Below are 22,568 nucleotides of genomic sequence, written 5' to 3'. Positions count from 1 at the left end.
AATGAAATACCAGATAATAAAAAGCTGAAGTTCATCACCACCAAACCAGTATTACAAGAAATGTTCAAGAACCTTCTTTAAGAAGAAAACTAAAAAAATATGAATAAAATGGCAATAACTACATATCTATTAACACTTACTAATTACTTTAAATATATATGGGTTAAATGCTCCACTCAAAAGACACTGGGTGGCTGAATGGATAAGAAAACAAGACCTTTACATATGCTGCCTACAAGAGACTTGCTTAAAAAAAGTAAAGTGATGGGGGCCACCCCGGTGGCTCAGGCGGTTAGAGCTCCATGCTCCTAACTCCGAAGGCTGCCAGTTCGATTCCCACATGGGCCAGTGGGCTCTCAACCACAAGGTTGCCAGTTCAATTCCTCAAGTCCCGCAAGGGATGGTGGGCTCCGCCCCCTGCAACTAAGATTGAACACGGAACCTTGAGCTGAGCTGCCCCAGAGCTCCCTGATGGCTCAGTTGGTTGGAGAACATCCTCTCAACCACAAGGTTGCCGGTTTCGACTCCCGCAAGGGATGGTGGGCTGTGCCCCCTGCAACTAGCAACAGGCAACTGGACCTGGAGCTGAGCTGCGCCCTCCACAACTAAGATTGAAAGGACAACTTGACTTGGAAAAAAGTCCTGGAAGTACACACTGTTCCCCAATAAAGTCCTGTTCCCCTTCCCCAATAAAATCTTTAAAAAAAAAAAAAAAAAAAAGCAAAGTGATGGAAAAAGATATTTTATGAAAATGGAATAAAAAATAAAAAAACTGGAACAGCAATACCTATACCAGACAAAACAGACTTTAAAACAGAAGCTATAACAAGAGACAAAAAAACCCAGAAATTCCATTTCTGGGTATTTATCCAAGGAAACCCAAAACACTAATTCGAAAAGACATATCTAGCATACGTTCATTTCATCATTACTTACAATAGCCAAGATATGGAAGCAACCTAAGTGTCCATCAGTAGATGAATGGATAAAGAAGGGCTACATATATACAATGGAATGTTACTCAGCCATAAAAAAAGAACGAAAGCTTGCCAGCTACAACAACATGGATGGACCTAGAGGATATTATGCTAAGTGAAATAAGTCAGAGAAAGACAAAGACCATATATGATTTCACTTGTGTGTGAACTCTAAAAACAAATAATGAAATAAATGAACAAAACAGAAACAAACTCATAGATACATTTTGATGGTTGCCAGATGTGAAGGGGTTGGAGGGGGGTGAAAACGGTGAAGGGATTAAGTACAAATTGGTATTTACAAAACAGTCATGGAGCTATAAAGTATAGGGAATAGTCAATAATATTGCAGTAACTGTACGGTGTCAGATGGGTACTAGATTTGTAAGTTATATAAATGTTTAATCACTGTTGTACATCTGAAACTAATATAAGATTGTATGTGGACTGTAATTGAAAATATTAGAATCATTTTTTTAAAAAAAGAAATCAATGAATGAAATTGAAGAAGACAATATTCCCATAGGGGACTGGCTTGGAAATGGGACTTTACCCCAAACCAGAAGTGTAAGTGCCATCCCCTGGAATTTTGCTGAAATTTTCAAAATAATTGTTCTCTCCCCTACTGAGATTGTAAACACTAGGTACCACGTAAGTGTGGAAATGCTACGAGACATAATATACCTCAGAACGAAACTAAGAGTAAAGCAGAAGAGAAAGACCATGTTTTTTTGGTGTTTTTTTTTAAGATTTTATTGGGGAAGGGGTACAGGACTTTATTGGGGAACAGTATGTACTTCCAGGCCTTTTTTCCAAGTCAAGCTGTTGTCCTTTCAATCTTAGTTGTGGAGGGTGCCGTTCAGCTTCAAGTTGTTGTCCTTTCAGTCTTAGTTATGGAGGGCGCAGCTCAGCTCCAGCTCCAGTTGCCATTGCTAGTTGCAGGGGGCACAGCCCACCATCCCTTGAGGGAATAGAACTGGCAACCTTGTGTTTGAGAGCCCACTGGCCCATGTGGGAATCGAACCGGCAGCCTTCGGAGTTAGGAGCATGGAGCTCTAACCGCCTGAGCCACCGGGCCGGCCCAAGACCATGTTTTTTTCTGTTGTTTTTTTTTTATTGGGGAAGGGGAGCAGGACTTTATTGGGGAACAGTGTGTACTTTCAGGACTTTTTTCTAAGTCAAATTGTTGTCCTTTCAGTCTTAGTTGTGGAGGGTGCAGCTCAGCTCCAGGTCCAGTTGCTGTTGCTATTTGCAGGGGGTGCAGCCCACCACCCCTTGTGGGAGTCGAACCAGCAACTTTGTGGTTGAGAGGACGCGCTCCAACCCACTGAACCATCCGGGAGCTCAGTGGCAGCTCAGCTCAAGGTGCCGTGTTCAATTTTAGTTGCAGGGGGCAGAGCCCACCATCACTTGCGGGAGTCGAGGAATTGAACTGGCAACCTTGTGGTTGAGAGCCTTCACTCCAACCAACTGAGTCATCCAGGAGGCAGCTCCGCTCAAGGTGCCATGTTCAATCTTAGTTGCAGGGGGCGCAGCCCACCATACCATCCCTTATGGGAGACGAACCAGCAACCTTGTGGTTGAGAGCCTACTGACCCATGTGGGAATTGAACCGGCAGCCTTCAGAGTTAGGAGCACAGAGCTCCAACCACCTGAGCCATAGGGCCGGCCTGAAAAAGACCATGTTTTGATGATATAATTTAAGCTACTGGATATACCTGTGAGACCCTGAAATTCTTAGTTACACAAAAACCAGTATTCTTCCATTTATTTTTCTCACACTGGTTTGAGCTGCATTTCTGTCTTGCAAGCAAAAAACCTAATACAATATAATAAGCTTCACTGTTCTTTATAGACAATTATCAGAGAACTCTCATATACGACCAAAAAACCAACCATCTCTTTTCTGGCACTCATATCAAATTCTGTCAAAGTAGCTGCTACTTTGAAAGAAACAGAAGACTTAGGTTGCAAAGGTTATAAAGCTAGATAGGTTATCAGGTTTTTCTGAATAGACTCATGGTGAAACTTGAAACACACCTGCAGAAGCAGACTAAAAATCACGGACCATAGCCACAAAATAATTTCATAGCATCTAAGCGTGTCTACATATTGCCTGGCTTAAAAGAAAAAAAGTCCATTTTTATTTTCAACCAACCTCATTTCAAAGAATGTGATTTCCTTTCCTCTTAACAATCCTCTATCCTCTGCCCCAAATTTTAGCCCAAGAATGTATTTTAGGAATATATCCCTTAAAAAAAATTATCCTAAACCCGGGGGGAGAGGGAGGAGAAGGAGTATATGCACAGAGATATTATACTAACCTATATATTAGGTTGGTGCAAAAGTAATTGTGGTTTAAAAGGTTAAAAATAATTGCAAAACCCGCAATTACTTTTGCACCAACCTAATAGGTCTTTATAAATTCTAAAAAAAAATGAAAACAGCTTCAGTGTTCATCAAGAAGAGAATAGTCAAGTAAATCATATTAACAAAAGGGAAAGTTATACAACCATTAAAAATGAAGTTTACAAAGACTACATAAAACAATTAGGAGATTAAGTGTAAGAAAAGAATATAAAATTATAAACTCATAGTTACAACCATACAAAAGGTACTTGAAGGATAAAAGGCCTGAAGGAAATACAAAATAAAATGTAAAAAGTATTTTGTTTTGGTGATGACCCTAGATGATTGTTTTTGTTTCCGCTTTTGACCATTTGCTAACTTTTCTTATAGGACCATGTACTACTCTTCTATTTTAAAAAATTTTAAGATCAAAGTGGAGGGAAAATTGTCCCACCAGGACCAAAAAGTATTCTTTCTTGAAATGTCCAAGTTTATTGCGTATCAGTCCAAAATAATGTTCTGTTCAGTATCTTGAACTTTGATCCCTTCAGATGGTGATAACAACAGCAATAAAAAACTTAAGTTTCAAGGTGACAGACTAACCATATGCATTTACCAGCTGCCCCTCAAGGCCCCACAGAAATAAACACAAGAGCCCAGAGAAATAAATCCCTTAACATGAAAAGAATAAAAGAGATCACCAATAAATGAGGTTTCAAAATTTGATAAGGGACAGAAGGAACAGAAGGGACTAGGTTAGAGGATAAAAAAGGTAGAGAAAGCTGCAGCTTAGAACCTGCTAACCAATATGTTGTACACCTGAAATGAACACAATACTGGATGTTAACATTAAGTGAAATACTTAAGAAGTGGGGAAAATAGTAAAGGGGAGTAAGAGGTCCATATTTCCACGTATAAAACAAGTAAGTCATGGGGATATAATGTACAGCATAGGGAATATAGTCGATAATATAGTGATAGCGTGGTACGGTGTCAGATGGTTGCTGGACTTATCATGGTGATCACTTCTTTAGGTATATAAGTGTTGAATAACTATTGTGTACACCTGAAACTGATATAATGTTGTATGTTAGCTATATTTTTTTAATAAAAATCTTTTTTAAATTATTGAAAACATTAATGAATAAAGAATAAACAAATTTAAAAAAAAGAATAGTCTTCTGTCTTATGGCACTGAAGAAAAAAATCCAAGTAAACAACTACAAACAACCAACCTCTCCACCTTAAGCATTGTCATATTTATTAGTCTTTCATAATCTGTAAGAAGACTAATAGAATACCAACCCGAGTTAGGGAAACATTCCAAAGATATTGCGCCCAAAGCTCAAAATGATGACACACTGCCTCAATACAGTTATCCTACAGTAAATCTCAACATTCTCCTACTGAAAACAGTAAATATCTTACAAATGAAGAGAAACATAGAATAAAAATTGTACAGGAAAGCAGTGAATGAACTAAGAAGATGCAAATTCTGAAACTTACCATTAGACAATATCCTGGTTTTCTTTAAAATATAATCAATTTTGGCTTTTAAAAGCTATTAATTTGTTGTGTTGGGTCATTAATTTCTATTTGCAAGAAATACGGCACATTTTTGGTAAGACAATTGAATGGGAAAGACCCATATGAAGAATTAGTTGTGAGCCTCAAAGCCATTGAGAGAAAAGAAAACTAACTAATGGAGTCATTTATGGAAAAACTAGCTATTATTATTATTATTATTATTATTATTATTATTATTATTATCAATGCCAAACAAGTCTTAAAATCAATTAAAATTTATTTAATTAAGCATAAAGTTACTTTTACATCTGTCTACCATAGTAAATACATAGTAAATACAGTTCTTGGCATAAAGAGACAGCCTTTGGAGTTTAAAACATCCCTGACTGCAAGGTTACATATAGGAAACTCCCATTATTGTTTATGTGATAGTGGATTTGTTAATCAAATTAAAATAATTATACTATCTAGAATAAAATAAAATGGAAATAATTTACTCATAAGATTCATATTTAAATCATCTTTATTTACAAAATACTATCCTGAGAATTGTAATTCCATTAAGCTTCAATTTGAGCAAAAGTATAATCACTTAAGTAACAGCAGTTACTTAAACTGAAAATGAGAGAGATGTCAAAATTACTTCTGAAGAGACACCAAAAATATTGTCAAGTTTCTTGCTGTGGTTCTGGATGTTCAGTAGTAGGCTCATTTGAAGGCGGAATCAACCCTGATGGGAGCTCACTTCTACTTTCAGGATGTGGGGGTGGGGGGAAAAATCCAGGCCGTGGGGGAAGATAATAAGGAAAACCTCTTGGTGAATAGACATTTCTCACTGTTCAAAGAGATTGACAAAAGACATTTTTTAGCTTCAAGCACCTGTACTGAAGTCCTAATAAATCAATAGCTTATAACTTCCAGTACCTATCTTCATATTCAAATACTGACACTTAATTTACTTAATAATTACTTAATCCAACAAACGAATTTTTACAACATTGAGAAAAACATACTCTGTCCAACTACACATGATTAAAGGGAATGTCATTCATTTTAGACACAATTTATGTCCTATGAAAAATCTAACATCTTAACACTTTTTAAAAAGGAGAATTATTTCAAACTATACAAAGTTACTTTTAAAATAAGTTTTCCTATAATATCATTTTCAGCAGACTTAAAATTCAGACCAGTAATTCCCAGTCCTAACTTGATATTATCCTAAAACATTTATATGTTACATAAAACACCGTCTTAAAATTCCCCAAACAAAATTCATTTTAATTCACCTTAAACTTTAAAATGGAAGGGGAACAAGGGAAGGAATGACCACATCAGGCTAATGATAGGCTTCTGCCTAGTGTTCGGTAACCATGTATTTATTCTGCAGAAACCTACAGTTATAAATGGCAATGTATAGCTATAAAAGCAATAAATTATTCCATTTTTCTGATGTGAGGCTATAAAAGAATTTCAACAAATTCAACAATTAGTCCAAACACAATAAACACACTTTAGGTTTTAAATAAGTAGGACTGTTTGAGAAGTACTTAAGAAAAAGATTTTTAAAAAACATTTTAGCCAGGAATTTTAATGCTAAAATATAAATTGTAATTATTTTTACTAATTGACATAATAAGCAGTTTCTATCAAATAAGATACAAATAATTTCAGTCTTAACATAAGACTGCTGCAAAAAGCCAATGATTTTCTTGTCAAGTGAAATACAGAAAAAATTCCACATTATTGAGATGAATCAAGTTGAAGCATCATTACAGTCTACTGATGGCTAGCCTCCTTCCCAATTTGGGAAAGCAATGGTACACTTACGGAATGTGAGAAAAATTGTCCTCTACCGCATTACTACATGAATAGAAAGTAGAATTCATGTCTCTGATTTACTCTATAAAAAACATACTAAGTTTAAAAAAAAAAAAAAAAAAAAAGCATACTTGCAAATGGAGGAGGTGGTGGACCAGGAAAGTCCCTTGGAGGAAAATAATCTCGGGGCGCTCCATACATGCTTCCTGGAGGAGGTGGAGGGAAAGGAGGACCTCTTCTCATGTACGGGCTCCTTGCATCCATTGGATATAAGGGACCTCTGACTGGAGGCAAAGGTGGAGGAACAAAGCCAGGGCCACTTGCTTCACTTTCGGTGGGGGGAGATGAATCAGGCACATTTAAATTCTATAACAAATTGACATATGGCAGTCACTAAAACAAAGCAAAATTTGTAATCATCTTCCTGAAAAATCTTAGGCTTAGAAGAAAGCACATAGGCACCTAGGCAGAAAGAGCCTATGATAGTCTTAAAAGGCTCCAGAGAAAGATTCCAACAGTTTTCTGCATCAGATGGATTTCTGCCATCACAAATACTTTATTAACTCAATAGAAAACAGCTTTAACGAACAAAGTAATATTCTGGCTAAAGATGTAACACAAGAATAATCCAAGAGTACCAAAATATACATCCTTTTATCAAGCTTATACTGGAAAAAGAAAAGCTTACGTTACTATTTTCAACATAAAATAAGGTGACCAAAACCAAACTTGTAAACACAATAACAAAAGTATATTTTAAAATATTCAAATAAAAATCCAAGGGCGAAAATCCAAATTCTTGTGTAACTATGATAAACTAACTCAAGTCTCTCATCCATAGCTAGGTTACAGTCTGTAAGTTGTACTTGTACCACCACCGGGTACAGTCCAGAGAAGAAACAGCTATAAGGCTAAGTAGGAAGTATGTCTGTCAAAATGAAAGAACCAGCTTTATGTCAAAAACTAGATTGCCAGCTAAATTTCTATTCTAGTAAACCAAGAGATCAGACAGCTCCTGAAGAATGGATAAAATTCCACTTTCAATACTTACACCAAAATCGTCTCTGCTATCACTTTTACTGGATTCCATTTCTGAAGACATTGGCCCATCTGGAGATAAAAGTTAAATCATGAAAAACACATGACTTATCACTCCATTCCTAGAACGGCTGCAGGTCACAAAGGACTTCCCCACTGCCCTTGGCAGCACATAAACCAGCTTGACACCGGCAACCTGTGTTAGGGCCCCAAGAACAGCTTGAGGTCCCTGGAAATTCTGGCAGTGACTTCCCTAGCTCTCGGCTTCCACTCTGCCTATACCTGAGCCACTTAGCTCTTCTGGGGGTAAAGGAAAACACAGAGCCACGTAGACCAGCACCACAGCAGGCTGACAGATCTCCAGCCGTACTTCAGCTGCCCACGGCTTAGCCTTCCTTCTGTAGCTTCTATGCCAGTTTTCTCCTCAGCAGTTTCAAACCTCCATCTTCCTCAAACCTACTACACCAGTTACTTAGAAACTCCCTTAACTTTTTGTAATTAAACATATAACAGCAACTATATTCCTATGATCTTTCCTGCTATTATCATGGAAAAGGCTCCATCTAGACAATCTATAATCCCCATTCTGTTCTCTGAATCCCTTCCTTCCAGCTTCCAGAGGGATCTTTCGGTCTTACCCCCCTCCTCCCTTTCAGCTAGACCTATCCTATCTGCAAGTCTCTCCCAACGAATTAAAAGTGGAACAGGAAAAGAGAATCCCCTACAGCTACCTCTCTCCTTCACAATCAAGAATGGTTCTATAAATATTGTCCAGAATTCCTCCCATTTTGTCATTACAATAATCTATGTGCCACATCAACTGCTCCACTGAAATTATTTTCCCCGAGATCAAAAACGATCTCTTTGTTTGCTAAATTAAAACAGACACTTTTAGTCCTTACAGTATTTTTCATCATTGCTGACTACTCCCTCTCTCTTCAAATCCTCTCAGCCTTTCATTTCTGTGAGGCTACCCTTCCTTCTCTCTATCTCTTCTTTCTATGGGCTCCTTCTCAGTCTCTTTGGTGGGCTCCACTACCTCTGACATGTGTTCAAATGCTGCGTCTGATACTTCGTCATCTGAGACCTGGAGCACCTTTGAGCCTTGGTTTCTTCATCCATAAAATGAGGATCACAGTGTCTCCTTCATAGTTTCATAGTGAAGATTAAATGAGATAATTCACTTTCATTCAATATACGCTTATTGAGCACTAGTGCTAGTCAATGTGTCTCAACCATCTCTCTCATCATTCTCCTTCACGTAAATACCATGTACTGACAAACCAACAGTAACATATTACGTTTCTATAGAACTTTTCTACTCACAAAACACTTCCACACACATGAACTCATTTAATCCTCAGAAGGCCTTTCAAGTGATTACTATCTTAGTTTTAAGGCCATTATCCATGATTCAGGCCGTCCCTTTTCCTTTTCTTTCTTTCCTTTTTTTTTTTTTTTTTTTGCTTATATTGTTCATTATTATTGGCACAGACCCCAAATCTCTCAACTAACTTTTCAAATTCCCTCAAAAGCAACTCATACCATGTTTCCCCGAAAATAAGACCTAGCCGGACCATCAGCTCTAATGCATCTTTTGGAGCAAAAATTAATAATAAGACCCAGTATTATATATTATATGATATTTATTATATTATATTTTACTATATTATACCCGGTCTTATAGTAAAATAAGACTGGGTATTATATTATATTACATGGCTCGGTCTTATAGTAAAATAAGACCGGGTCTTATATTAATTATTGCTCCAAAAGACGCATTAGAGCTGATTGTCCAGTTAGGTCTTATTTTTGGGGAAACATGCTACAACACTTCCTTCACAGAGGTTTCCCTGATCCTTCAACTAGATGAAGAGTTCTCGCTTTCTATGAACACAGCATATTCGCTAATGGGACTTACTATTCTGACCAGTATTACAGATATATGTCTTTCTCCCCTATTTAATTATTCATGCGATTATAATAAACTATATCTTATTATAATTATATTGTCTGCCATGTAATGCAGGGCACCTTTTAAACAATAAACACTTAAAAATTATCTCCTCAGATATTGTTCAACTACAGGAAAATTGACATGCACAAAATTTTATATAGCACTAGTTTATAAATAAATGTTCAATTATACATCTATTTTCATTCCATTGAGCTTGAATTAACGGGGAAAAACAACTTCCAAAGCCTAACAGAAAGAATCAATTATAAATAATAATAGAAATCAGGCCATAGGTCTGCTTCTCTGCTTATTACTCAAAAAAATTTTCTAAAGTAATAAACATTTTAAACAAATAATGTCTTTCCCTCCCCCAAATATATACCCTTTTCTGAGGAAACATTTACCAATAAATTTATATTAACGTTCTACTTATGTTTTAATCTTTTTATATTCTTAATGTTATCACTTCTGATTCACACATTGGATATACATACTTCCCAACTTCAGTGGGTTGCTGTAAGGTAGCTTACAGAAAAGAATGCCTTACAAATAGTAGGTTCATGAGTAAATGTTAGTTAAATCTATCTAAGTATGAAATGTTTAGATAAGATAACTGATTAAACCAGCAACAGAGCATGTACCAAATTATTTTTCTGGTGGATTTTCACATTAGCCTAACTTCCCTGATTAGTAAATAGAATATATGTAAATGGACTGGAAAAATTAGAAAATTAATCATGGAACACACTAAAATTTTCCATCATAGGTACATACAGTAAACCTATTACCATGGTGCCCAAACCAATCACCTATGTATAGGCAGATGCCATGAATGTATACAATATAACAAAACACATAAAATCAGGAAGTTTTCAAGAAAGAGATTTTGGCTTTAAGAGCTACCAGAAATAGCAATTATACTAGTCCTTTATTTAGCTTTTAATTATTTAGTTTTCCACCATTATTAAAAAACTCATACACACACACAAGGTATTTCTTACCTACTTTATCCAGTGATGGCATATTAAAACTTCTGAGTTCTGCTGGTCCAGATAGTCTACCAGAATTAGAATAAAATCTGTCTTGCCTTTGTGGAGGATGAGTTAGATCAGGATATGGTTGGCCTAGAAAACAAGTTTTAAAGCATTTTCATTAGTATAAAAATAAATAAAGTTTACTTAAGTTTCATATGTTGAATGTACACATTTCTCTTGCTTCCTAAAGACTGAACCATATTCTTGGTAGACAATAGTAAACAATTTTAGGAAAATTACATATTGTACTGAAGGCAATAACTTTATTTGCTTTTACAGTAAACACAGGTATAATATGCTATCCTGGATTTTTAAAGTTTCAATTACTATGTGTAAATCAGAATATATGAATAGAATTTAGTCATATGTATTCATTTAACTTTCAATTTTAATAATAGAAGTAGATACATCAATGTATCAAAATGATTCTGAAAAGATAGCTACTAGCAAAGAAAGAAAAAACAGAATATGTTGTTAGCATAGCAAGAAATTTAACACAACAGACAATGACAAAAGAAATGGTCACCAAAACAGAAAGAGTATCATTTAGAGGTCATTAGTGGTGATCAAATTTTTAGTAACTTTAGTAAATTTAGTAACTTAAATATTTTGGAATTTAGCACCCTCCAAAATAAAAGGGAAGATCTCTGATGCAAAAGATGAATGGAAGGTTCACAATGCTCAGATTAAGGGCATCTGGACAGACACAAATTTGGGCACAGACTCTGACTCAGGTACCTCTACAGCCACCCTCCTTTGTCCCCAGGGGTCATTTAAGATGACAAAATGGTTATTCCTGGGTCCCTGTGGCACTCATCACTCTTGAAAAAAATATAGGTAGTCTAACTCATCTTTGATAGGTGATGGCAGACTTTTGCTAGATTAGGCATGCATACGCCCAACTCCAAAAATATGGGGAAGGTCAAAGGGCGTGAATTGTGTGACTCTCTCTTATCCTTATAGGTATGGAGAAATAGCCCCAAACTACCTTCCATAACAGTCCTAGACAGTGGTTCACCATGTGAACTCCATACAATGTTGGATATGTCACTCCTCATTTGACTCAGTCACATGGGAACTTATTGACAACTCTCCCACACAAAGGCAAGAAAACACCTGGCATCAACCAGCTGACAGAATTATATTTAACCAGCTCCCAAGGGTCAAGGAATGTGACTCAAGAGAAGAACCACATAGGCTTCACGGCTCATGTCCTCCCCCTTTCAGAATCTTAGCAAAGAGCTATCTCCACGCGTCTGAATTAGCCCAATGGAAGAAAAGGCCAATACCAAGCCCCGTGATCGAAACTGAGTTTTTCCTTTCTACTTCAAACATGGGATTAATTAAATGGCAGAGTTGGGCAAGGGGATAAAAATGGAGAAACCTGAAAACCTCACAACTCTTTCTTACCCAGATCTCAGAAACTGTATCATTATTTTGCTTCTAAAATAATCCCCACAATATTAGCAACTTTAGAGACACAAAATTTTGCTACAAGCTATTTTATAAATCATATACCCATGTTGCCCTCCACTGGTAAAACTAATCCATTCCTTAAATCTACCAGGGCCTATTATATGCCAGGCATTATACATGATACAAAGTTAATTTTGATACAGTCTGTGCTCTTATAGACTAATGATGTCAGAAACAAATACATACAATGTGATCGATGCCTTAATAATAGGGCATACAATTAATATGATAGGTGGTGGACTGTCTAATTCTAATTGGAGGAATCAGAAATGGTATCACCAAGGAGGTAAAGCTTGTCCTGAAAGAAAAGTAAGGAACAAGTAAACAAGGGTATTCTGGTCAAACTCAACTATACACACACACACACATATATATATATACACACACATATATACAATGTAATAAGAGGAAGTATGTGGAAGGCATATGACCAATGGAAGGCTGAAATACGGAAAATAAGGACATGAATGATTCCTTTCTTTCTTTTTTGCTTTCTTTGTTTTCTGCCGTGTTTTCCTGAAAATAAGAGCTAGGTGGACAATCAGCTCTAATGCATCTTTTGGAGCAAAAATTAATATAAGACCCCATCTTATATTATATTATATAATATTATACCTGGTATTATTATTATATTATATCCGGTATTATATTATATATTATATTATATATTATATTACTTTATACCTGGTCTTATATTATACTAAACTAAGACCAGGTCTTACATCAATTTTTGCTCCAAAAGACACATTATAGCTGATTGTCTGGCTAGGTCTTATTTTCGGGGAAACACAGTACTACCCTTATAAGAGAAAAGATGGTTAGAAAGAAAATACTAGAGAAGGAAAAGGATCAGGGGAAAAAATGAATAAAGAGTGGGAACAAGTGTACAGGGAATTCTGAAGCAGTTTCACAGACTACGAATTAGAATAAAATTCAAGAGGTCTGTTTTAAACAAAAACGCTGTTCATCTCTTTTCAAGACTTGGACTCCAATTGTTCCCTGAATACCTACTTTAATCATTGTGGGGTTCTATAACATAACAAGAACATCAACATGGTTGAAAACAGAACTATAAAGATGGATAAAGGGTTAGAATTTTTTTTTGGTTCAGTGCTGGTTACTATCAACTACAATAAGCATCTTCACTTAAAACAGAATGTGAAGAAATAGTTTAATGCTTAAGGAATTTAAATGGAATGGAAAGGAAAATTTCCAGAAATAAGTTGAAAAAAGCTATTAATATGGATAGGTTATGATGGTGGAACAAAGAGACCACTGTATAGAAAAAAAGAATGTCTAAAAAACAGACTTAAGCAAATATGGACATTTAAGATAAAAGTGATAATTTAAATTGATAATTCAAGATAAAAGTGATAATTTAAAGTGATGAACCAATATATAGTATTATATTAACTGTCTATCCAATGGCAAAAATATAATTCCTCACATTAGACACTAAAACAAAAATAAAATCCTGGTTAAAGGCTTGAAATCAAAACAAAATTTTAAATTTTTAGGAGAAAACAAAGAATACCTTTTTTGATATAGGGATAGGTCTTTTAAAAATTCTATAAAGATGGGTTAACTTATTTATAACCAAATTCAAAACTTATGTATAATAATAATGTCCATTAATAATGACTCAAGAAAATATTTACAAAAGACAAAAGATTAGTATCCAAAATATACTAAGAATTCCTGTTAAGCAAGAGATAAAATGGATCAGACAATTTACAGGAGGAAATAAAAATGATCAATAAACATGAAAAGATGCTCAAACTCACTAATAATCAAAGAACTACAAAGAAAAATGAGATAAAAATTTTAACTCAATTAACTGGAAATATTAAAAAAAGTTTAACATCAAGTTTTGAAGAACTAGCTACTCTCAAATACTTCATGTATACCCACTCTTGAAGACAATGGGCAATATCTATTAAAATAAAAAATATGCATTTCCTATTACCCCCAAATTTCATTTTTTAAGTCATCTATAAAGAATGTATGTGCAAAAAGGGTATTAATTGCAGCATTGTTAGTAATGGTAAACACTGGAAACACCCTAAATGCTCATTAAAGGAGACTGGATACATATATTAGGGTATATTTATATACTGAAGTACTATATAGGAATTAAAGTAATAAACTTATATATATTAAAATGGAAATAATTCAATGATAAACTTAATAAAACAAATATACTTTGTTTAAAAATCAGGGCAGCCGGTTCGATTCCCACATGGGTCACTGTGAGCTGCACCCTCCACAACTAGATTAAAACAACTACTTGACTTGGAACTGATAGGTCCTAGAAAAACACACTTAAAATGTTAAAAAAGTATGAAAAAAAAAAAAAAAAAGTCATATAAGGGGTGGCCACTTAGCTCAATTGGTTAGAGTGTGGTGCTAATAACACCAAGGTTGCCAGTTCGATCCCCACATGGGCCACTGTGAGCTGCGCCCTCCTTAAAAAGAAAAAAATATATATATGGACGATACGTTTATACATACTAAATTTATGAATAGTTGCCTCTGGAAAACAAGGAAGATAATGGTCCTGGGAAAGGAAATAGATGACTTCAACTCATTTATATCATGTGCTATTTCTTTTTATGTTTTATTTACACACACACACACACACACACACACACACACACACACACACACCCCTGAAGCAAATATTAACATGTAAATCTGGTAGGTAATATATAGAATTTTGCTACATTTTCTGTGTTTTTGTTTCTTGTGTAAAATGGGAATAACACTCTCAAGAGTGTTAGAATAATTAAAGTATAGTACTGACCGGTCTCATTCAAATTTATGATCATAAATTTCAAATGGATACACAACATTACCCTAATCATACACTTCACTGACGTTTGAGCTCCTTCACTGTCCTAAATGGCTACTGTACAACTTTTTCTCTCTCCAAATTTCTGACAATCCCCTCCTCTCCCATCTCAAGTTCATAATCCTGCCACATCAAGAAAAGTGATGCAATTAGACATCCTCAGTCATGCTCACCCAATTTTCACATCTGTACCCACTTGTTCTGTCTTCCTTCTTTTTGCAATGGATAAAGTGATTCAGCTCCTATCTAATTTCTCAATTTTCCCGATCCCATGCTTTTTGTTTACTACTCAGGGTTTCACTTTTATAATTATACCCTCTCCCATACATCATCAATTTCTCCTTCTATCTTGGATTAGTCTCATCGACAAATAACTATGTAATATTTTCCAACTTCAAAAAACAAAAATACCTCTTCCTCCAACTACCATCTCACCTTTCACTTTAATTGAAAACAAAATTTTTTGAAACATTGTCTACATTTGTCCCCACATCCTAATCTCTCCTCAATCTACTCTCTCCGGTAAAACTGAAGAATTAAACACAGAATTTTAAAGTTTCTCTAAACATATATAGCGTAACTCATCAACCAAATATTAATCATTAGAATTTATACAGGATCAGTATACAATATAAGTAATACAAGAGATATACACTCCCCCAAAAAGTGGTAGTCCCAAAATTTGGAAACAATGTTAAAGTAAATATCATCCTTTAAGAGGATAAAAGCATTGCTGAAGTTTTGTGGACAACTTACTAAGTTTATGAAGGCTCCAAAATTCCAACAAGGAGATCAAAATGCGCCTAACTTAAACTGTAGTTCTATCCAATGAATCGTCTAGAAAGAAAAGTTCGCAATGCAGGACAATGGTCTGTATAAATGTCTACAAATCAGAGCCAGTAAAGCAAAAGCTATAACTGTGCTTCTAAAGTATGCAAAGTGTTTTGATCTGCTTAGCCTGCTTTTGTTTCTCAAAGTAAAATTTAAAACTGCCCTTATCAATTTGGCTGTGTATGCCTCTTATTTGTTCAGCACTTCAAGAAAAAGAAACCAAAGTAAGTTTTTAAACATGCAAGGCTGAAGACCAGATTTCATTCATGATAATACCACCAAGGTATAGCTGCTAAGTCTCTTTGCTACCCTTCACGTAACATTATTTCCCAAATCAGTAAAAGATAAGCACTGACAAAAATAATAGAACCCACATACATACTCCCTGCTCTTTTAACAATTAAAACTAAGAATATTAAAGCTCTGAAAAGTACAAGAAGGGTAAGTGACATAATTCCCCTTTAATTTATATCTGTCTATTCTACATTGCATAAGATTTGCTGAAAATTAAGATTCTTTATTATTTTCTATTACTTCTCCCTGTTGGAAAAGGAGGCTGTACGGCTAGCTAAATCGAAGGATATTCAAGTTAGAGCAGTGAAAGACCAAGAGCCCTGAGAGATCAAGAATACCAAACGGTAAAAAAATGATAAAAACTGCTTTCATTAAACTATCTTATTGTTTCTTATTGTTTTTTTTAAGTTAAAATACTACCACAATAAAACATTCATATGACTTAGATACAATATTTTTCTTGTTAAATTCATGCACATAATCATTTATATGTGATGAATCATTACTCTGATTAATACCTGCACTATAAATTTTTTGTAACTGCCCTGTAGATACAATTCTCAAGAATCAGTTAAGGGTCGCGGTGGCTCAGGTGGTTAGAGCTCCATGCGCCTAATGCCAAAGGCTGCTGGTTCATTCCCACATGGGCCAGTGGGCTCTCAGACACAAGGCTGCCTGTTCGATTCCTCGACTCCCTCAAGGGATGGTGGGCTCCGCCCACTGCAACTAACAATGGCAACTGGACCTGGAGCTGAGCTGCTCCCTCCACAACTAAGACTGAAAGGACAACAACTTGAAGCTGAATGGCACCCTCCACAACTACGACTGAAAGGACAACAACTTGACTTGGAAAAAATCCTGAAAGTACACACTGTTCCCCAATAAAGTCCTGTTCCCCTTCCCCAATTAAAAAAGAAAATCTTTAAAAAGAAAAAAAAAAAATCAGCTAAAAGCCTAAAAGCCAAGAATTCAGCAAATTCATTCCCCAGTCAAAAAGCTTTCATTTAAATTCTAGCATGACTTTTCTTATTTGAATTGTTACTATTGTTGGAAAATGTTAATACAGCTTATATGAGGCATAAAAATATTTTAATATCCATGTCTCTTAAAATGTTTTAGTGACTACTAAACATGGGATTTAAGAGATCTTATTTTAAGATTTTCTAAAAACTTGCTGAAATTATTACTCTTCAAGATTGCTTAATATGCACAGCTTTATAAACAAGAGCCAGTGCAAAGAAAACAAGACAATTACTTAAAAGCTACTAGAAAAGTTAAACAAAAAATATTATGTATTCCTTTCTTTCAAAGCGTAATTCTAAAGTCTAAGAAATTATAGTACACAAATATGTTTTTTAAACATACATACATCCTAAGTGAAAACATTACAAAAGTAGAATCCCTCTGGTAGCTGCATTCATGACCTCAATTCTTTATCCCTCCTTGCATCCTTATCTTCAAGAGGTGGAATATATTTCCTGCCAACTAATTCTATATTCTGCCATGTGACCTGTCAATCAAATGTTAGCTGCTGTGATTCAAAGAGAGGCTTTAAAAAACCACTTGTACGTTTTTGTTTTTCTACTGTACTTCAGCAAGGATGAGAGACTCACAGAATAAAGTGCCATTTCTGATGCAATGGGCACTGAGCAAGGTTAAGTCACACTGTTTAAATTTTTGTTGCAGTTTAGTATTTATTAAGAATTTATAATGGGTTGGTTAGTTCCAAAACATATTCCTGTTAAAATTCTTATTCTGACTACTGTATGATATATGAGTATTAACAACTTATGCATCAAAAACATTTTTTCTGCTAAAATTGTAAAGATTTCGAACTAAATTCATAAGTAAAAATAAACTGAAAATTGTCACTTGATCTGAATGCTAGTTATACATGTATACTCAAACTGTGAAAAAAATCACCAAGTTATATGCTTAAGAATACTTGCACTTTTCTATACGTGTACTGAATCCAATAAGGGATTTTGGGGTTTTTTTCACCTTTTTTTAAAAAAGGTTTTATTGGGGAAGAGGAACAGGACTTCATTGGGGACCAGTGTGTACTTCCAGGACTTTTTTCCAAGTCAAGTTGTTGTCCTTTCAATCTTAGTTGTGGAGGGCGCAGCTCAGCTCCAGGTCCAGTTGCCATTGCTAGTTGCAGGGGGCGCAGCCCACCATCCCTAGGTGGGAGACGAACCAGCAACCTTGTGGTTGAGAGGACGCGCTCCAACCAACTGAGCCATCCGGGAGCTCAGAGGCAGCTCAACTCAAGGTGCATGTTCAATTTTAGTTGCAGGGGGCGCTGCCCACCATCCCTTGTGGGACTTGAGAAATTGAACCGGCAACCTTGTGGTTGAAAGCCCACTGGCCCATGTGGGAATCGAACTGGCAGCCTTCGGAGTTAGGAGCATGGAGCTCTAACCGCCTGAGCCACTGGGCCAGCCCCTTCCCTTTGATTTTAAAACAAAGAGTCACAGAACTGCAAAAATAAGAGAGGTCCTGCAAAACCTTTACCCAGTTTCCCCCAACGTTTACATCTTTCATAACTACAGTGCAATATAATAACCAAGAAACTAACACTGGTACAATGCATGCATATACATAGTTCTTGCCATTTTATCGCATGTGCAGATTTGTGTAACCAACACTGCAATCAAATTATCACCAAGATTTCCCCCATGCTACCCTTTCTAGTCACATCCACTCTCCTCCCCCTACTAAACCTAAAACATAGCAACCACTGATCTGTTTTCCACTTCTATCATTTTGTCATTTTGAAAATGTTACAGACAAGGAATCATACAGTATCTGACCTTTTGAGATCTTTTTTTCCCACTCAACATAATGCCTTTGAGATCTACCAAATTGTTGCATGTATCAATAGTTTATTATTTCTAGTTTGATTCCTCTCTGGTCAGAGAACACATTGTATGATTTCAATTTTTTAAAATTTGTTGAGGTTTGTTTCAGGCCCAGCATTTGATCAATCATGGGAAATGTTCCACTGTGGCTTGAAAAGCATGTGTGTTCTGCTGTTGTTGGGTGATATATTCTATAAATAAGATTAGGTATCATTCAGCTCTTCTCTATCCTTGCTGAATTGTCTGTGTAGCTGTTCTATCAATTGTTGAGAGGGGTCTGAAGTCTCCAACTGTGCAACTGTCTGTTTCTCCTTTCAGTTTCATCACTTTTTGCTTCACATACATTGTAGTTCTTTTGTTTGACATAAACACATTCAGGATTTGCTATGTCTTCTTCATCCTTTTTTTCATTATGTAATGTCTTTCTCTGTCCCTGGTAATTTTCTTTGCTCTGAAATCTGCTTTATCTGATATTACTATTAGCTACTCTTGTTTTCTTTTTATTAACGTGTGCATAGTATATCATTCCCCTTCCTTTTACTTTCAACCTACTTACCTGTACTGTTCTATGTAAATGAGTTTTATATAGACAGCAAATAGTTGAGTCATAGTTTGTTTGTACGTTTTTTTTCATGCATTCTGCCAATCTGTCTTTTAATTGCTGATGTTAGACAATTTATATTTAACATAGTTATTGATATTTTAGGGCTTACGTCTGCCATTTTTTGTTTTCTATTTGTTTCTGTTGATTTTTCTGTTTTCTTTCTCCTGCCTTCGTATAAGTCACTCGGACTTTTTCTTTTTTTTTTTCAATTTTATTGGGGAATATTTGGGAACAGCGTGTTTCTCCAGGGCCCATCAGCTCCAAGTCGCTGTTCTTCAGTGACTTGGAGTGTGCAGCTCACTGGCCCATGTGGGAATCGAACTGGCAATCCTGTTGTTCAGAGCTCACGCTCTAACCAACTGAGCCATCCGGCCGGCCCCTACTTGGACATTTTTTAGAATTCCATTTTGATTTATCTGATCTATAGTGTTTTTGAATGTACCTTTTTAAATGGATTTTTTAGTATGTAGTTGCTCTAGATATTACATAACTTATCACAGTTTACTAGTGTCAACATTTTCAATTCGAGTACATTATAGCTTGATCTGGAGCGGGAAGCCTCCCAGCAAAAAGTTTTTAAAAACTAAAAAAGGTGTCTTTTTTAATTGTGCTTAGAGAAGAGTGATTCACAAGTTTTAAGTGCTGATTAATAGCCTTTGGTTCTACTGACATTATACATTATTTGGTCTTCCAACTACTGAAAATTATCTTAAAGATCTCAATATTAACCACTAATACCTGGCTAAATTTTATTATTACTCAGCTAGACAAATCACTTAGTTCAACTCTCTCACTGTATAAAAGGTCTGAGGCCCAAAAAGATGAAACAAGTTTCAAAAATCACACAAAAAGATAAAGTGAAGACTGGAAACCATAGCTCTTAACTTCAAGTCCAAATGTTTTTTCACCTAAACCATTCTTGCTCTACAATATTCAATCTAAGTTATAAACACACCAAAAATAATGTTAAATGAATAGCTACACTGCACTGTAGACTATTCAAATCAATTCCGTGCACAAATTATGTCAAAGCATAATAAGCCTTATTCTAATACGGTAGTTAAATTGGTATATTAACCTTTACTAGTCATTTATATACTACAAAGAGTTTTAGAAGAAAAGATAATTAAAACATTTATTGGTCTATAAGAAGATTAAGTCTGCAGCTGAAAATTATGAGAAAATGTTGATTTGAAGAAAATAATCTATACTTATAGATCCTCTAACCAAAATGTCTATAATAGAATATATGAGAAAAAAAAGACAAGTTATAGAATATCTTTTCTGACTATATAAGGTAAGAAAGTTTTTTTCCCTCTTCAGAGTATTTAACAGTGTAAAAAACAAATGATTCCTTGGAATTATGGAACCATTTTAAATTATTTCTGTTTACTCATCTGAAGTCGTGAAAATCTTAAAAATTTCTGCTAAGTACTAAGATGTTAAGGGAATATATAAATTTTACATAGTATGCATAATGGGACTTAATTCCTGGTAATCTCAAACAACTACAGAATCCATATTCTTCAGAAACTTAGTTATGTTAGTTGTCCTATTATTTTTAACATAAGTGTTTTAAACTAAAATATTTTAAAATTTAAGAAAAATCTTAAAAGACACAATCATTAGTGGGAAGCAGGACTCTTCTTGAGCCCTGATAATACTACATAATATAATACAAGAAGGAGTGTTAGAGGGTGCTTTGAAAGCACATAACAAGGGGACTTGAGCTAGTCAGAAAGGTCAGGTAAGGCTTCCTTTCCTAAGGAAATGGAAACTGAACTTAAATAGAAAGGAAACCTTTCCCATTGAAGGGCTAGCGATACATTCAGTACCCACATTATAGGTCCCATTTTAAATCTATGGTCTATAGGTCCCCATTTAAATCATTTCAAAGCTATGATCACTCCCCTTCTGTATAAATTTGTGAAAACAGAACTACAGATATCGATCGATCGATAGATGATAGATAGATAGATAGATAGATAGATAGATAGATAGATAGATAGACAGATAGATAGACAGATAGATAGACAGACAGACAGATCACATTGAACTTAAGAGGCTCATTTCTGAAGTAGCTAGCGAGGTGAAATATATCTAAACCTAAAGCTGGCTAAGAAAAATCAGTGAACCAAAAATTAATATGTCAATATAGGTCATAAGCTCAGAAATGTAAAAGTTTGGTATGAATGTTAGGAATGCAGCTCATATCTCTAACTAGCAATAGGAATAAATAAAACATTGGAAAGATACACTGACTAATTTCAACCTTTCTGACGCGTGTGTTTTTCTGAATTCCAACTATTCTTTGCATTTGGGCACAGCCTTAAAAAATGTTTTTATTAACTTCTACAGACTTACCTTGGCCGATAAATACTAAATTATGGTTATTTCCTAGGATGAAAGAGTTTTTGCATCTGGACATGAACCTGTATCTAACAAATCACTGAACCCTAAAGCAAACTGAAAAATAGCCATGACCTATGCAAAACAAAACTGGAATGTTTTTCTAACAAATTCATGCTTACAAAGATAACTTCTAAAATAAGTGTTATATGTGCCAGGAGGGGACCATGGTTCAACTGTAGTTTTTATTTATTTCTTTAAACTTTCCTATTTTTGAAGTTCCCATATAGTTGTACGTCACAAGATGATTCTGATTATGTAATAATTTATAAATGTAATAAAAAGCTATTTTATTACAGTAAAAACAGTAAAAGAAAGAAGGGAGAAAGTGAAAAAAGGGAGTCACAGGTTACTCTGTGACTCTTTGTTTTAAAATCAAAAGTAAAAAAACCCTTCTTAGATGCAGTACACATACAGAAAAGTGCAAGTATTCTTAAGCATATAACTTGATTTTTTTTCACAATTTGAGTATACATGTATAATTAGCATTCAAATCAAGTGACAGTTTTCAGTTTATTTTTACTTATGAATTTAGTTAG

General features: G+C 35.1%; 1 protein-coding gene across 13 annotated transcripts in view; it reads right to left on the bottom strand.

Annotated features, from left to right (window-relative positions):
• Positions 1 to 5,358: 5,358 nt before the first annotated feature.
• The window catches only part of MIA2 (MIA SH3 domain ER export factor 2), an 84,304-nt gene continuing 67,094 nt past the window's right edge, over positions 5,359 to 22,568 (bottom strand). For 12 of the 13 annotated variants that reach the window (XM_019713645.2, XM_074328174.1, XM_074328173.1 and 9 more), the window contains 4 exons: positions 10,671 to 10,793; positions 7,726 to 7,784; positions 6,806 to 7,040; positions 5,359 to 5,688 (listed from right to left, as the gene is read on the bottom strand). In XM_019713645.2, the coding sequence (XP_019569204.2) occupies positions 5,522 to 5,688; positions 6,806 to 7,040; positions 7,726 to 7,784; positions 10,671 to 10,793 (584 nt within the window). In that variant the 3' untranslated portion in view covers positions 5,359 to 5,521. The remainder of the gene's footprint in view (positions 5,689 to 6,805; positions 7,041 to 7,725; positions 7,785 to 10,670; positions 10,794 to 22,568) is intronic. The other variant, XM_074328184.1, reaches the window with a different exon arrangement.

Source organism: Rhinolophus sinicus, linkage group LG03 (genome assembly GCF_036562045.2).
Source record: "Rhinolophus sinicus isolate RSC01 linkage group LG03, ASM3656204v1, whole genome shotgun sequence".
In the NCBI taxonomy this organism is placed as follows: Eukaryota; Metazoa; Chordata; class Mammalia; order Chiroptera; family Rhinolophidae; genus Rhinolophus; species Rhinolophus sinicus.
Note: the sequence above shows the minus strand (reverse complement) of the source record. Positions and strands in the feature narration are given on the sequence as shown.